We start from the raw sequence: 15,070 nt of genomic DNA on the forward strand, positions 1-15,070 counted from the left end.
AAAGAGAATATACCACATCCGAATCATAACAAGGACGAGGGCCGACGGGGACGGATATCAAAACCATGGCACTATGTATAACAAACAACGTACGGGTAAGATAATTATACGAGTAACTATATATCCAAATCACACAAACATCAATTTGGTAATGTAAAACATTCATGAACAAGAGGCTCACCACAAGGTGGTGCTGGTGACGGAACAGTGCGGGCGATCGACTGTGGTTACGACGGAGATTTAGAAGGCACTAAGTAAACCACACCTACATATGCAAACTAAGTGTTATTTTTGACCTCAAATTGCATATAAATCAAATACTAGCACATATATTTCCTCCCAAATTACTAAACTCATAAATTAATCACTATACAAAGCATTGCAAGAGCTAATCTAGCAATGAGAGATGAAAGGACAAAGTTGTTAACCTTTGTGATCATTTGAATGGATGGGGGCCTTCAAATCTTGACAAATTTTGGGCAAAATGTGTGATGAGCTCGAGAGGAAGAGGGAAAGAACAGAGAGGAGAGGGGAAAGGGGAAGAACAGAGCGAGCTCGGGTGGACGAAGGGTTTATGTAGGACGACCTTTAGCACCGGTTCGTGCCACGAACCGGTACTAAAGGTGCTGGAGGGGCCCCGGACTGACAACATCCTGCCACCACTCACCTTAGTACCGGTCCGTGGCACGAACCGGTGCTAAAGGTTGGCCACGAACCGGTACTAATGAAAGCGGCCGGCTAGCCGTTGGAACCGGCACTAATGCACACATTAGTGCCGGCTCAAAAGCAAACCGGCACTAATGTGCTTGACATTTGACCCTTTTTCTACTAGTGAGTCATGCCTAGCCGACAAGTGCTACGATGTAGCATGCCTGATCTGCAGGTGCCGCATGACAGATCTTCCAAAATCTTCGCGTCTAGATGAACGAGCGCGGGGCGATGGCGCCGTGGGTGCCATGGTGGCGTCGTCGGTTGGACGGACTGATAAGGATGATGCGGACCTCTCTCCTGAAGATGGCTCAGTGGTCCGATAAAGATGGCGTCTTCTAGAACGTATGCATGTGGTGTACGCTTTAGCTCTGTTGTACCGACTGTTGGTTCCGATACGTTACGTGGATGGATTGGCGACGACACTGGAGGGAGTGAGAGCACTCCATATTATCGAGTTTTGTAGGTATGAGTGGTGGCTTCGAGTGGCTTGATGTATATTCTTGTTAGACCATGGTTGAATAATAAATAAAGATGGTTGTATAAATCGATTGATCCAGAGGTTAGGGGTCTTAACCTCCTTTTCCAAATATATATTGGGCTGTTTGGTTACCGTGTATACTATTGGGCCTGCATCGTACGATTGTTAAAGTACCTCTGTGCGTGGCTCAGTGGAAACAGCCGAATCGGCAGTTTCTATCGAGCCAGGCTCGAGTGATGCGAGGAAGCGCACATGGGTGGCTCCGTGAAAACGTGTTAGCTGTTAATCACCTTATCCCCTCATCCTCTTCCTCCTTCGGCGGCCCGACTTGCCGGTGCGAGCCACGAGCAGGTGGCCTCCGCCGTCCAGTCCCGGACTCGCCGACGCACGACGTGCAGCCGCTTCGCAGAGACGCGCGGCTTGGTCGGGCGAGCCTGGCAACTGCTGCAGCTCCGGCGACCGAGCAGACGAGCCCTGCTGCTGCAGCTCCGGCGAGCGCGTGGGCGAGCCCGACAGCTGCAGCTCCAGGGTTCACTCCCATGCCTATTAAGTGTAGTTGTTACCTACTCTAATCACCATGCATGTATGCAATCAAACATCTTCAGGGTGACAAAGACATCACAGGCAAGCAACCAAACTACTTGCCAAAATCTTTTTTCCCTTTTTCTCTCAACCAGGCCCTCCTCAGCCTGGATCGTTTTCATCCTCCGATCCTGCAATATTCACTAGAGGCAACCAAACACGCCCATAGTTCAAAAGTATATGTACTTGTGAATTTATTTATTTTATTTTAAAACAGTTTCTTTTCTTTGAGGGATTTTAAAACAGTTTATTGGTTTTGAAAACACCGTGGCACACCCACCGCGTGGTGGTGGATAAATTGCTCCTATCATCAGAGATCCAGAATTAATTGCATGTCCCCCATAATTAAGTTGCGTCATGTCGATCGACTGCAAATAGGAACGTGCATCCTGTCCATTTTGGTTCACCGGCCGGCTTGGGAGTAGACGAGCAAATATAAGAGACGCCGTGCACGTACCCGTTCTCTCTCCTCACTCCTCAGCTCCTATCATCCACTGGAACAAGCTATGTCGCCGGTGAAAATTATCGACTCCAACTATGTCAGTGTGCCAGAGAGCGAAGCGCCACCGCCGGAGCCGATCAAGCTCACAGCGTTGGAGGCGCGGTGGGTCGCCTTCCCGGTGCTGCAGCACGTGCTGCTCTACGTGGGCGCCGACATGCCGCCCTTTGACGCCGTTCTCCAGTCCCTCCGGTCCTCCCTCTCCGTGACTCTAGGCAGCTTTGCGCCGCTCGCCGGCAAGCTCGTCCACCTCGAGGAAACGGGGGACGTCGCCATCAGCTGCTCGGCCACCGACGGCGTCAGGTTCGTCGTCGCGGAGTCCGACGCCGACATCCGCCGCCTCGCCGGCGACGAGGAGCACGACCTGCATTTGCTTGAGCGGCTCGTGCCGTAGGTGGACATGGGCGAGCTGCCGACCCCGGTGCTGGCCGTGCAGGCCACGCGCTTCGAGGGCGGCGTGGCTGTCGGGCTGACGGTGCACCACGCCATCGTCGACGGGCGGTCGTTGTGGACGTTCGTTGAGGCCTGGGCGACGGTGTGTCGGGGTGAGATGCCGGCGGCCACACCGTGCTTCGATCGATCGCACGTCAAGCTACCAGGTGGCGAAGGGCTGGCCAGGAGCGTCTTGAGAAAGTTCTTGCCGAATCTACCATTGGTATGTCCAGCCCCTAATTCTAGTACTTCCTCTTCATTTTTATAATACCTTGAAGATATTTCAGACAATGTACAAAACAATCCATTTTGAGTTGTCTGAAATGACTTACAAAAGTGAACGGAGGGAGTATTATGATTTCACCCGGTTAGACAATTACTGGTGACAAGTGGATCGAACGCGTTTCAGGCGGCACCGCCTGCGTGGCTGGAAGAGGAGCGCACACGATTCACCCGTCGTACGTTCACCTTGGATGCGCAGGACATCCAACGCCTCAAGCAGCACATCGTCCGTCTTGGCGAGGCCAGCGGCGCATCGCGCCCGCCTCGCCCCCCGTCCACCTTCGCCGCTGTCGCCGCGCTGGCATGGACGTGCTTCTTCCGGTGCAAGTCGTTCGCCTCGGACGACGACGACGACATGCTGCTCTTCTTCTTCACCGACGTCCGCGACCGCCTCGACCCTCCCATCGAGGCGGGGTACATGGGCGTGTGCCTCTGGCCGTGTTTCGCGAGCCTCCCCGCACGAGAGCTTCGCGGCGAGTTCGCCCTCGCCCTCGCGGTTGCAGCATCGGCAGTCCGGGAGGAGGTCCGCAAGATGAGAGAGGTCCCAGTGGCAACGTGGGGTTTTCTGACTTCCTGGTGGGCGGGCCGCCCTATGGACCGTCTGATGAATGTGTCGGGCTCGCCGCGCTTCAGGGCATACGAGGGCGCCGACTTCGGATGGGGGAAGCCGAAGCGGACGGAGTCCATCAGGATGAACCATGACGGTCAGATCGCGCTGATGGGTGCCGGAGACGGCCACGGGGTGCAGGTGTCCGTGTCACTGCTGCAACCGGCGCAAATGGACTTGTTCAAGTCTCACTTCCTCGACCTACTTGGTTTAACCAAAAACAATTGATTCTTTTTCTATGTGGGTTTTTTTAGATGTTCCTATGTGGATTTGATTATCCTAAGTCGACCGAGATTTATCGTTAATATCATTAGTATCAGCTTATGTTTTTTCTTTCGGTTGATTTTATTTTAAAATTTTCTATAGACCAAAAGTCCGTTCTTGGCAGTTTCCGCACCACGCTATGTGGTCCATCGGATGAGGCGCACGGAGCGTTACTCCGTCAGCAGATGCAAATCGCCCACTCCCAGTGGCTACTGCACCCTTGTCGTCTTGCTTCCAAACCATGTCCAACGGGACGCTTAGGATGAACGCCAGGATCTAATTCTCGGCCAATTAGCGGTTACTTTAGGAAATCCTAGTGTTTTGCTAGGCGTCGACACAACATGATGCATCGAGCGCTTAGCCTCTTTTCTACCAGCTCGAAGCGCCCGCGCCCGGGCTAGTTATTTATTGAACGCAATTAGTGCCCGCCGTTGGAAGGCAAGACACTTAAGTATTTTTCTAATTTTATTAAGATCTTTATTTTCTTTCCGTAAGCGCCTATATTAGCGGCTGGCATTGTAGATGCCCTTATCTACTGCGGCACAAACTACGGCCGATCTTCACCCTTCTATAGCTTTTCGGATTGACTATATCAATGCTAAGAACAAAAGTCAGTCTCCTATTTCCCATTAGGACGATGGAATCCTGACACCTCATGATTCGGCAATCCTTTTTCTGGCCATAGCTTTTCGGACATTGGGGAGACCATTGGTCTTTCGCTTCGTAAACCCAGCAAAGATTCCTTTCCTTTTTGTCTTGCTCCTTTGAGACCTTCTTCATGAAGTTGGTAGTCTTTGAGACATTGTTCTTTCACTTGAAATTGTGTTCATTTTTTTACACAAATTTTGTAATGGAACGTCCATTTGCTCCCTTAGCACGTGTGTCATTTTCCTTCACCTTCTATTCAACATCCAAATATTCAATGAGAATTCAACAAAGATCTCTTGTCTTTGCTATTTCAGAGAAGTGGCTCCTCCCCCAAGAAAGGAGCTTAGCAACAATGCTCCCGGAAATAAACTTGTCGGACAACACACACGTAAGGAGCTCAAGTTATTTTGCCATCCACTAAAGCTCATGAGCTTGTTCAACAACGAAACGTTCTCAATCATTCTAGTTATTTTGCCATCGATTAAGCTTAATCCAGCTTAGCATCATCACAAGATTATTAACATGGCAAATCGCGTACGACGGACTAAGAAAGTCTAGCACATGCATATGGACCAAAGACACATGTCAAGAGAGAGAAGGGAATCATTCATAGAGTTCAACAGAAACTCATGTGCAACATCATCATCAGCGGGAACATCATCATCCCGCAAAAAAAAAAAACATCATCATCAGCCATGGTGGTTGTCCGCCGTAGAGAAAGGAGGCGCACTTAGACGCTCCCCAAATGAAAGTGAAGTTGAGTGAGTGAGTACGCGCGTTGTTGCTCTGTTTTCTCGTACAAGGAGTTGGAGAACCGGCGATGCTACATCCACGGGCGTTTACTTAACCTTTACGGACTGAGATTGAGTTGTCAGTTCTTGATTGGATTGAGGGGTAGGCCGGGGCCCCACCCCCATGAAAACGGGGGGGGGGGGGGTGTAAAGTATAGTTGGAAAGTCCCGTAGCAGCTCCGTGTGTTTAGCATTTTCGGTTGGAGAACAACCCACGTTATGTAATGATGATTTTTTTTGAGATCATGTATTGATGATTCTTCCATTCAACCAGCAGTATATGACTAAAATACACACATGCCATACAATTTGAAAGATTTCAGAATTTAAACTCGGCAGAGATACAAGATTTAGTGGGCGAGGCCCATAAAATCTAACAAAATTACCCACTGGAAATTTGATTCTTCAAGATAGAGCGAGGCGCTTGCATTTTAGCAGAACTGTCATGGTTGCCCGTCTAGCGCACACACGTTGATCTATCTAACTGTTTCAGTTTGTTGTGGCTAATCGCAAACAGTTTGTTGTGGCTAATTGCAAACAGTTCCTCCATGTGAAGTGTATGCCATCAATCGCTGACACTTTGATCTGGCTGACCCGTTTCTGTTCTGTTGCCTAATCACAAACAGTTAATCCTTCTGAAGCGTATGCCCTCAATCGCACACACCTTTATCTAGCTGCCCGTTTCTATTGTTCCTCATCATCACAAACAGTTCATCCGAGTGAACCGTATGTTGTATATCGCACACGCCTTCATCTGGCTACCCGTTTCTTTTGTTCCTCCTCATCGCAAACAATTCATTGAACTGAACCGTTTGCCCTGCATCGCACGCGCAACTAACATCTGAACCGTGTTTGATGGCTTCGCCATCGCAAACGTTTTGCACCTTTTTTGACGGTTCTTTTACACCACCGTTTGGGATTATTGCATCGCACACAGTTTCGTCGAAGGGTCTCTGATCGTAGTGTCGCGTTAGCAACATCCTGAAGTAGTATCATCCTTCTACGGCGTCTGCTGTGCCAGCAGCACCATAGAGATCGCATCAGGTGGATTCCGATCCACCCCCTTCTCTTGCCCGGACGCGGCGCAAGAGACACACGGTGCTATGGTAGTCATTGACGCCGACAAGATGGGAGCCTCTGCTTGTTGATGCATGCGGACTGCTGTCACCTCGGTCTCCAATGGCATCTCCGAGCCAGTCCCGACGGATGGCCTACAGGTCCGAGGTTTGATGTCCTCTCTTCTCTTCACCTTTTCTTTCAAGTCCAGTCTTACTTGTGATGTTTTTTTTTCGCGGGGGAAGTCCAGTCTTACTTGTGATGTTGTGCCGATTAGTTCAGTTCCAACAACTGGTGATGCTAGTCACCCTCTGATATTGCCATGTTTTTACAAATCATTTGCTACGGCTAGAGTAGCTTGTGTCCAACTATCGGGGAGGGCAAAATTTTGAGGGGGGTTTAGTGTATGGGGTGTTGGACCATGGCAAATGTTCTATTCTGGTGTTTGGCAACTTGTAAGAAAATTGGTTTTGTACACATGGCAATTTTAGAGAATTATTTCTCCATAACGTGGCAGTTTTAGAGAACTGTTTTAATGTTCACATGACAACTTTAGCTATTTTTTTCTCCTAAACCATGCAACTTTTGGAAATGCTTCTACTTGTCACATGGCAAATGTAGTTAATTTTGCATTTTCTAAGAAAAAATTGTTTTATACACAATGGAAAATGTTCAAAAAGTGTTTCTTATGGTCTGATGGGAAATTCAAACATTTTTTGTTTCTTAAACATGACATTTTTTTGAACTTACATGAAATTTGTTTCTTAAGTCATGGTAATTAAGAAAAATCTGTTTCTCCTAAAAACCATGTGTTTAATCACATGGTATTTTTTTTTTGTTCAACAGATCAGCACAACTCTTATTAGTTTTCCTTCTTTTGAATGTCATTGCAAATCAATATTCAGCTTGTTGGCATATATAGATACTGCTCCATGTCAACTCCAATTTCAGTATGAGTGAAAATGGTGGCTCCTGCCCATTGGTTTGATTAGTGACAACCCTAGAGCTTCCTTTCCCATGTTTAACTATGTTTGTCTAGATGTTGCAAATTTATTCTAAATTTTCCATGTGGTTGTATAAATTTGCATTTCAGTTAGAGAACAAATTTTCAAATTTGCTATGGCTGTCGTAATTTTTCATGTACATATACATAGTCGCCATTTACTATAGTAAAATAAATTTATATTTTGCCATGTGTTAGAGAACAAATTTCCCGAAGTAAACTTCAGTTTGACTATATCAATGCTAAGAACCAAATAATTAAGTGATCTACTTCCCATTAGGACAATGGAATCCTAGCACCTAATGGTTCGTCAATCCTTTTTCTGGCCATAGCTCGAGAGACCAATGGTCTTTCGCTCTCTAAACCCAGCAAAATTCCCTTTCCTTGACCTTGTCTTGCCCCTTTCGGACCTTCTTTTTGAAGTTGGTAGTATTAGAGACTTTGTTCTTTCACTTGGAAATGTGTGCATTTTTCTACACAACATTTGCAGCAGAATGTCCCTTTGCTCCCTTAGCACGTGTGTCATTTTCCATCACCTTATATCCGACATCCAAATATCCAATGAGAATTCAACAGAGATCTCTTGTCTTTGGTGTTTGACAGATGTGGCTCCTCCACAAAGGAGGAAGCTTAGCAACAATGCTCCTGGCAATAAACTTGTCGGACAGCACAGACGTAAGGAGCTCTAAGCTCAAGAGTTTGTTCAACCACAGAATGGTTCTCAATCATTCTATAGTCATTGGACAAGTCTGCAACATACAGTTCACAAATATCATAGGTGGTGCCAAACTTGGATTCAAGTGCATCCCACGGTACTTTGACATTTCGCATATGAACACTCTAATGACAACTCCGACAAAGATTGAAGTGACATCCGAGAACGCTTTGTCTTGTTCAGGACCAAGCAGGCCCCTCAGAGTGCTAGCTGAAACCCCACATTCATAGCGTGAGTTTTGGTCTGTCATCTCATCTCTTGAAGCGAGCAGCCTTAAACATGCCCGATTTCAGAGCAGCAGCAAAGCCAACAAACAAAAATTGCATGAATGGATAAAGTTTTTTGATTGTTAGAAAATTAGGCGGTTTTTGATTAAGCTTAATCCAGCTTAGCATCATCACAAGATTACTAACATGGCAAATCGCATACGACACACTAAGAAAATCTAGCACATGCATATTGACCAAAAACACATCTCAAGGGAGAGAAGGGAACAATTCATACGAGTTCAACAGAGACTCATGTGGAACATCATCGTCAGCCATGGTGGTTGTCCGCTGTAGTGAAAGGAGGCAGGCGAACGTCGAGGATGTAGTCAACTTGAGCAAGCAGGCGCACTTAGACGCTCCCCAAAGTAAAGTGAAGTCGAGTGAGTGAGTACGTGAGAAACGCGTTGTTGCTCTGTTTTCTCGTACTACAAGGAGTTGGAGAACAACCCACCTTATGTACACACACATGCCATACAATTTGAAAGATTTCAGAATTTAAACTCCGCTGAGATACAAGGTTTAGTGGGCGAGGCCTATAAAATCTAACAAAATTGAGCACTGGAAATTTGACTCTTCAAGATAGAGCGAGGCGCTTGCATTTTAGACCAAAATCACTATTTAACCTTATCAGAAAATTTTAGCACAAAATGAACTCCTCTGAATTTTATGATTTTGGCCTGCATTTTAGCAGAACTGTCATGCTTGCTGTACAGTAGTAGTAGTCGGTAGGGTATCATAGATCTAGAATTAATTACATGTCCACAATCAGGAACATGGCCGTGCTAGTTTTCGTTCACTGTCTTGGCAGTACAAGGCGCTGTGCACCTGTGCTCTCGGCTCACTTTCCCAGCTCTTATTATTCACGCACAAAACCCACGAAGGGGCCGCCACTGCTTGCTCAGGCGCGCCATGTCTCCGGTGAGAGTAATCCACGCGAGCTACGTCAACGTGCCGGCAACCGCTGCGCTGCCGCCGGGGCCGATCAAGCTCACCGCGATGGAGGCGCAGTGGGTTGTCGTCCCAGTGCTGCAGCACGTCCTGCTGTACGAGGGCGAAGACATGCCGCCCTTCGTTGACATTCTCCAGTCCCTCAGGTCCTCCCTCGCCGCGACTCTACGCAGCTTCGCGCCGCTCGCCGGCAAGCTCGTCCATCTCGAGGACACCGGCGACGTCGGCCTCAATTGCTCCTCCTCAGACGGCATCAATTTCGTCGTCGCAGAGTCCGACGCCGACATCCACCGCCTCGCCGGCAACGAGAAGCAGGACGTGCACGTGCTCGAGCGGCTCGTGCCGGAGGTTGAGATGGGCGAGCTGCCGACCCCCGTGCTGGCCGTGCAGGCCACGCGCTTCAAGGGCGGCGTGGCGCTCGGGGTGACGGTGCACCACGGTGTCGCCGACGGGCGGTCGCTATGGACGTTCGTCGAGGCGTGGGCGACGGCATGCCGAGGCGAGACGCGGGCGGCGACACCGTGCTTCGACCGCTCGCTCGTCAAGCTGCCTGGTGGCCAAGAGCTGGCCAGGAGCTTCTTGAGAAAGTACGCGCCAAATCTACCAAAGGTATGTTCATTGCTCAGCCCAAATTTATATCATCCACGACGTACGTGACAAATCGTACGCGTTTCAGGCGGCATATCCGGCCCCGCTCTTAGAGGACAGTGCACGGTTGACGCGCCGGACGTTCACCGTGGACGCGCGGGGCATCCAGCGCCTCAAGGAGCGCATCTTGCGTCTCGGCGAATCCTCCGGCGCGGCCCCGCCTCGCCCCCCGTCCACCTTCATCGCCGTCGTCGCGCTCGCCTGGACGTGCTTCGCCCGGTGCAAGCCGTTCGCCTCCGACGACGACGTGATGGTCGGCTTCCTCGCGGATGCCCAGCACCGCCTTGACCCTCCCGTCGACGCGGGATACTTCGGCGCGTGCCTCACCGGATGCATCGCGAGCCTCCCCGCGCGCGAGCTCCGCGACGAGCACGCCCTGGCGGCCGCGGCGCGGGCGGTGCAGGAGGAGGTCCGCAAGAAGACGGAGGACCCGATGGCCGGGTGCGATTTCTTGGCACCGGCGTTCAAGATCGCCATGGAACGGCTGATGAACGTGTCTGGCTCGTCGAGCTTCCGGGCCTACGAGCTCGCGGACTTCGGGTGGGGCAGGCCGAGGCGGACGGAGAACACCAGGATGATCCGCGACGGGCAGGTGGCGCTGATGCGCGGCAGGGACGGCCAGGGCGTGCAGGTATCGGTCTCGCTGCTCGAACCGGCGCAAATGGTCGAGTTCAAGTCTCAGTTGCTCGAGTTAGTCGGTTAAATGTAGGAAGTACTCCTCCATTTATTTTTACTTCGCATATAAAATTTGTTTAAAACTGTAATGTTTTAAAAGTGTATATTTAAAAATATAATTATTTACAATACTAAAATTATACAATATGAAGTACTACACATTCTGTTTTGTTTTGCAACTACTAGTCCCGACTCGACTGAGAGTCCCCTGTTTTAGATATCACGCTTGACAAAGCTCTATTTCTTGTGACAAAAGGACTAATGTCATATATATTAAATATCACAAGGGTTTGTAAACACGTCTTTACAAGAAAAAAGACATTCAAATCTTTTTTTTTGAGAGCACACAAATTTGGCTTTATAGAAGATAGAGAATAAAATACAAGAAGCTCCCACCACCTCCCAGTGAGAAGCAAGAACCACTCCAACTCAACGATCACAAAACAACCACAACGCAAGAGAGCCTGCCCCAAGAAGTCTAACAAGGCCGTGTCTCGACCAACATCGATCACTTCCGAAGAGCAACAACTCGAAAGAACTCTCCTTGCCAACGCACCCTCCACCCATGAGCCCCTAAAGAGAGTTGGCAGGTGGGTGGCGGGACTCGGACAACTCCGTGAAAGCCATCGTCTTGGAAACACCCGCGATGGCGTACATAGCGCCCTTGAAGAACAATCCAGAGCAGCGGCGAGCACCGAAGAAACACAACAAGGAACCTCCAAGCCCTCCTCCAACAAACGATGCTCCCAACGGAGGAACGGCGCCAATGACGCCGTCATCGCCGATTCGGAACCGAATCAAGGCCCGGAGACAACATACCAAATGAGAGGGAGCGAGGTGTCGACGCACCACAACGACGCCTTCAGGGGAGGTGAACGACATCCACAGGTATCGTCGCCGCTGGCACCGACCAAAGTCGGGCTGGATTTTCATCCGTATCATCGCACACCTACAATCCAACCCATCGGAATGGGGCCGCATCGTCCAAGTTGATTCACATCGCTACTGCCACGGCACCTTGCCGAAGGAGCCACTTGTGAACAGCCGCACCATCGCCATGACAGCCGGCACCACCCCGCCGAGCCACACCACAGCTGCCAGCACCACCAAGTGCCCAGCAGCCTCCGAGGGCGCCTGCCTGCCCAACACCACCACCACCAACGGACAGGGCTGCCACCATAGCCTGGACGCGCTGCGCTGCCAGGAGCTCCGCCAGACGAGATCACATCTAGGGTAGGAAGGGAAGACGTGCCGCCCAAAGCTGCCGCCTGATAACCCACAAGTATAGGGGATCGCAACAGTTTTCGAGGGTAGAGTATTCAACCCAAATTTATTGATTCGACACAAGGGGAGCCAAAGAATATTCTCAAGTATTAGCAGTTGAGTTGTCAATTCAACCACACCTGGATAACTTAATATCTGCAGCAAAGTATTTAGTAGCAAAGTAGTATGGAAGTAACGGTAATGGTAGCAAAAGTAATATTTTTGAGTTTTGTAGTGATTGTAACAGTAGCAACGAAAAAGTAAATAAGCGAAGAACAATATATGAAAAGCTCGTAGGCATTGGATTGGTGATGGAGAATTATGCCGGATGCGATTATTCATGCAACAGTTATAACATAGGGTGACACAGAACTAGCTCCAATTCATCAATGTAATGTAGGCATGTATTTTGAATATAGTCATACGTGCTTATGGAAAAGAACTTGCATGACATCTTTTGTCCTACCCTCCCGTGGCAGCGGGGTCCTAGCGGAAACTAAGGGATATTAAGGCCTCCTTTTAATAGAGTACCGGAACAAAGCATTAGCACATAGTGAATACATGAACTCCTCAAACTATGGTCATCACCGGGAGTGGTCCCGATTATTGTCACTTCGGGGTTGCCGGATCATAACACATAGTAGGTGACTATAGACTTGTAAGATAGGATCAAGAACTCACATATATTCATGAAAACATAATAGGTTCAGATCTGAAATCATGGCACTCGGGCCCTAGTGACAAGCATTAAGCATAGCAAAGTCATAGCAACATCAATCTCAGAACATAATGGATACTAGGGATCAAACCCTAACAAAACTAACTCGATTACATGATAAATCTCATCCAACCCATCACCGTCCAGCAAGCCTACGATGGAATTACTCACGCACGGCGGTGAGCATCATGAAATTGGTGATGGAGGATGGTTGATGATGACGATGACGACAGATTCCCCTCTCCGGAGCCCCTAACGGACTCCAGATCAGCCCTCCCGAGGGAGTTTAGGGCATGGCGGCGGCTCCGTATCGTAAAACGCAATGAATCCTTTTCTCTGATTTTTTTCTTCCCGAACATGAATATATAGAGTTGGAGTTGAGGTCGGTGGAGCACCAGGGGGCCCACGAGGCAGGGGGCACGCCCAGGGGGCAGGCGCGCCTCCCACCCTCATGGACAGGGTGTGGGCCCCCTGGCCTTGATTCTTTCGCTAGTATTTTTTATTATTTCCAAAAGTAATCTCCGTGAAGTTTCAGGTCATTCTGAGAACTTTTGTTTCTGCACAAAAATAACATCATGGCAATTCTGCTGAAAACAGCGTCAGTCCGGGTTAGTTCCATTAAAATCATGCAAGTTAGAGTCCAAAACAAGGGCAAAAGTGTTTCGAAAAGTAGATACGATGGAGACGTATCAACTCCCCAAAGCTTAAACCTTTGCTTATCCTCAAGCAATTCAGTTGATAAACTGAAAGTGATAAAGAAAAAATTTACAAACTCTGTTTGCTCTTTTTGTTGTAAATATGTAAAGCCAGCATTCATGTTTTTAGCAAAGATTATGACCAACCATATTCACAATAACACTTAGGTCTCATGTTTACTCATATCAATGGCATAATCAACTAGCGAGCAATAATAATGAATCTCGGATGACAACACTTTCTCAGAACAATCATTATATGATATAACAAGATGGTATCTCGCTAGCCCTTTCTGAGACCGCAAAACATAAATGCAGAGCACCTTTAAAGATCAAGGACTGACTAAACATTGTAATTCATGGTAAAAGAGATCCAGTCATAGTCATACCCAATATAAATTAATAGAAATGGATGCAAATGACAGCGGTGCTCTCCAGCTGGTGCTTTTTAATAAGAGGGTGATAACTCAACATAAAAGTAAATAGATAGGCCCTTCGCAGAGGGAAGCAGGGAATTGTAGAGGTGCCAGAGCTCGTTTTAAAGCAGAGATAAATAATATTTTGAGCGGCATACTTTCATTGTTAACATAACAACCGAGAGATGGCGATATCTTCCATGCTACACACATTATAGGCGGTTCCTAAACAGAATGGTAAAGTTTATACTCCCCCTCCACTAACAAACATCAATCCATGGCTTGCCCGAAACAACGGGTGCCTCCAACTAACAACAATCCTGGGGGAGTTTTGTTTGCAATTATTTTGATTTGATTTGCTTAAAGCATGCATGGGTCTGGACATCCCGGTGACCAGCCATTTTCCCGCGAATGAGGAGCGGAGTCCACTCCTCTTGAGAATAACCCGCCTATCATGGAAGATACAGACAACCCTAGTTGATACATGAGCTATTCGAGCATACAAAACAGAATTTCATTTGAAGGTTTGGAGTTTGGCACATACAAATTTACTTGGAACGGCAAGTAGATACCGCATATAGGAAGGTATAGTGGACTCATATGGAATAACTTTGGGGTTTAAGGGATTGGATGCACAAGCAGTATTCCCGCTTAGTACAAGTGAAGGCTAGCAAAAGACTGGGAAGCGAGCTAGAGAGCGACAACAGTCATGAACATGCATTAAAATTAATAAACATTGACTGCAAGCATGAGTAGGATATAATCCACCATGAACATAAATATCGTGAAGGCTATGTTGATTTGTTTCAACTACATGCGTGAACATGTGCCAAGTCAAGTCACTCGAATCATTCAAAGGAGGATACCACCGAGAATGGCGTTTTGGAGGCCGAGCTCCATGGAGCCCTTTATTTTTGAAAAATTCAAATTCAAATTTTTATGTTTCAAAAAATTCTGAAAAAAATATGCGTATATGTAAGGATGTAACCCACATGTGTGTAAAAATTCATGATGAAATACCTTGAATTGCGACCTGTACAAAAAAGACAAATTCATGGCATGAGAGAATGAATAGTATCATGTGTTAAACAACCCTAGATTTGTCTTTTTTGCACAGCCCTGAGTTCAACGTATTTTGCCCTGAAAATTTACACATGTGTGTTATGCCTTCATGTATAGCTGTGTTTTTTTTCAGAATTTTTTGAAACATAAAAATATGAATTTTGATGAAATTTGAATTTGGAGACCTCATTGGAGCTCGGTCACCAAAAGGGATTTCCGGATACCACCCTACTATACCACATCACAACCATTTTAATAGCATGTTGGCACGCAAGGTAAACCGTTATAAACTCCTAGCTAATTAAGCA

The 15,070-nt window shown here is 47.8% G+C and overlaps 1 protein-coding gene and 1 pseudogene across 1 annotated transcript; both read left to right on the forward strand.

The window, feature by feature from the left end:
- Positions 1 to 2,191: 2,191 nt before the first annotated feature.
- Positions 2,192 to 3,874, forward strand: LOC123050442 (anthocyanin 5-aromatic acyltransferase-like; annotated as a pseudogene).
- A 5,372-nt stretch (positions 3,875 to 9,246) lies between these two features.
- LOC123050443 (phenolic glucoside malonyltransferase 1-like) lies at positions 9,247 to 10,636 on the forward strand. Its single transcript, XM_044473235.1, has 2 exons — positions 9,247 to 9,894; positions 9,962 to 10,636. Exons 1-2 carry the CDS (start codon positions 9,247 to 9,249, stop codon positions 10,634 to 10,636), a joined length of 1,323 nt encoding a protein of 440 aa, XP_044329170.1.
- Positions 10,637 to 15,070: the final 4,434 nt, after the last annotated feature.

The sequence above is a fragment of the Triticum aestivum genome, chromosome 2D (genome assembly GCF_018294505.1).
Source record: "Triticum aestivum cultivar Chinese Spring chromosome 2D, IWGSC CS RefSeq v2.1, whole genome shotgun sequence".
NCBI classification, from domain to species: domain Eukaryota; kingdom Viridiplantae; phylum Streptophyta; class Magnoliopsida; order Poales; family Poaceae; genus Triticum; species Triticum aestivum.

Bases quoted from the DNA above. Each gene is read 5' to 3' on its own strand.
- LOC123050443 (XM_044473235.1), top strand. From the start codon at position 9,247: ATGTCTCCGGTGAGAGTAATCCACGCGAGCTACGTCAACGTGCCGGCA. The intron at 9,895-9,961 runs GTATGTTCATTG...TACGCGTTTCAG, and splicing joins ACGCGCCAAATCTACCAAAG to GCGGCATATCCGGCCCCGCT.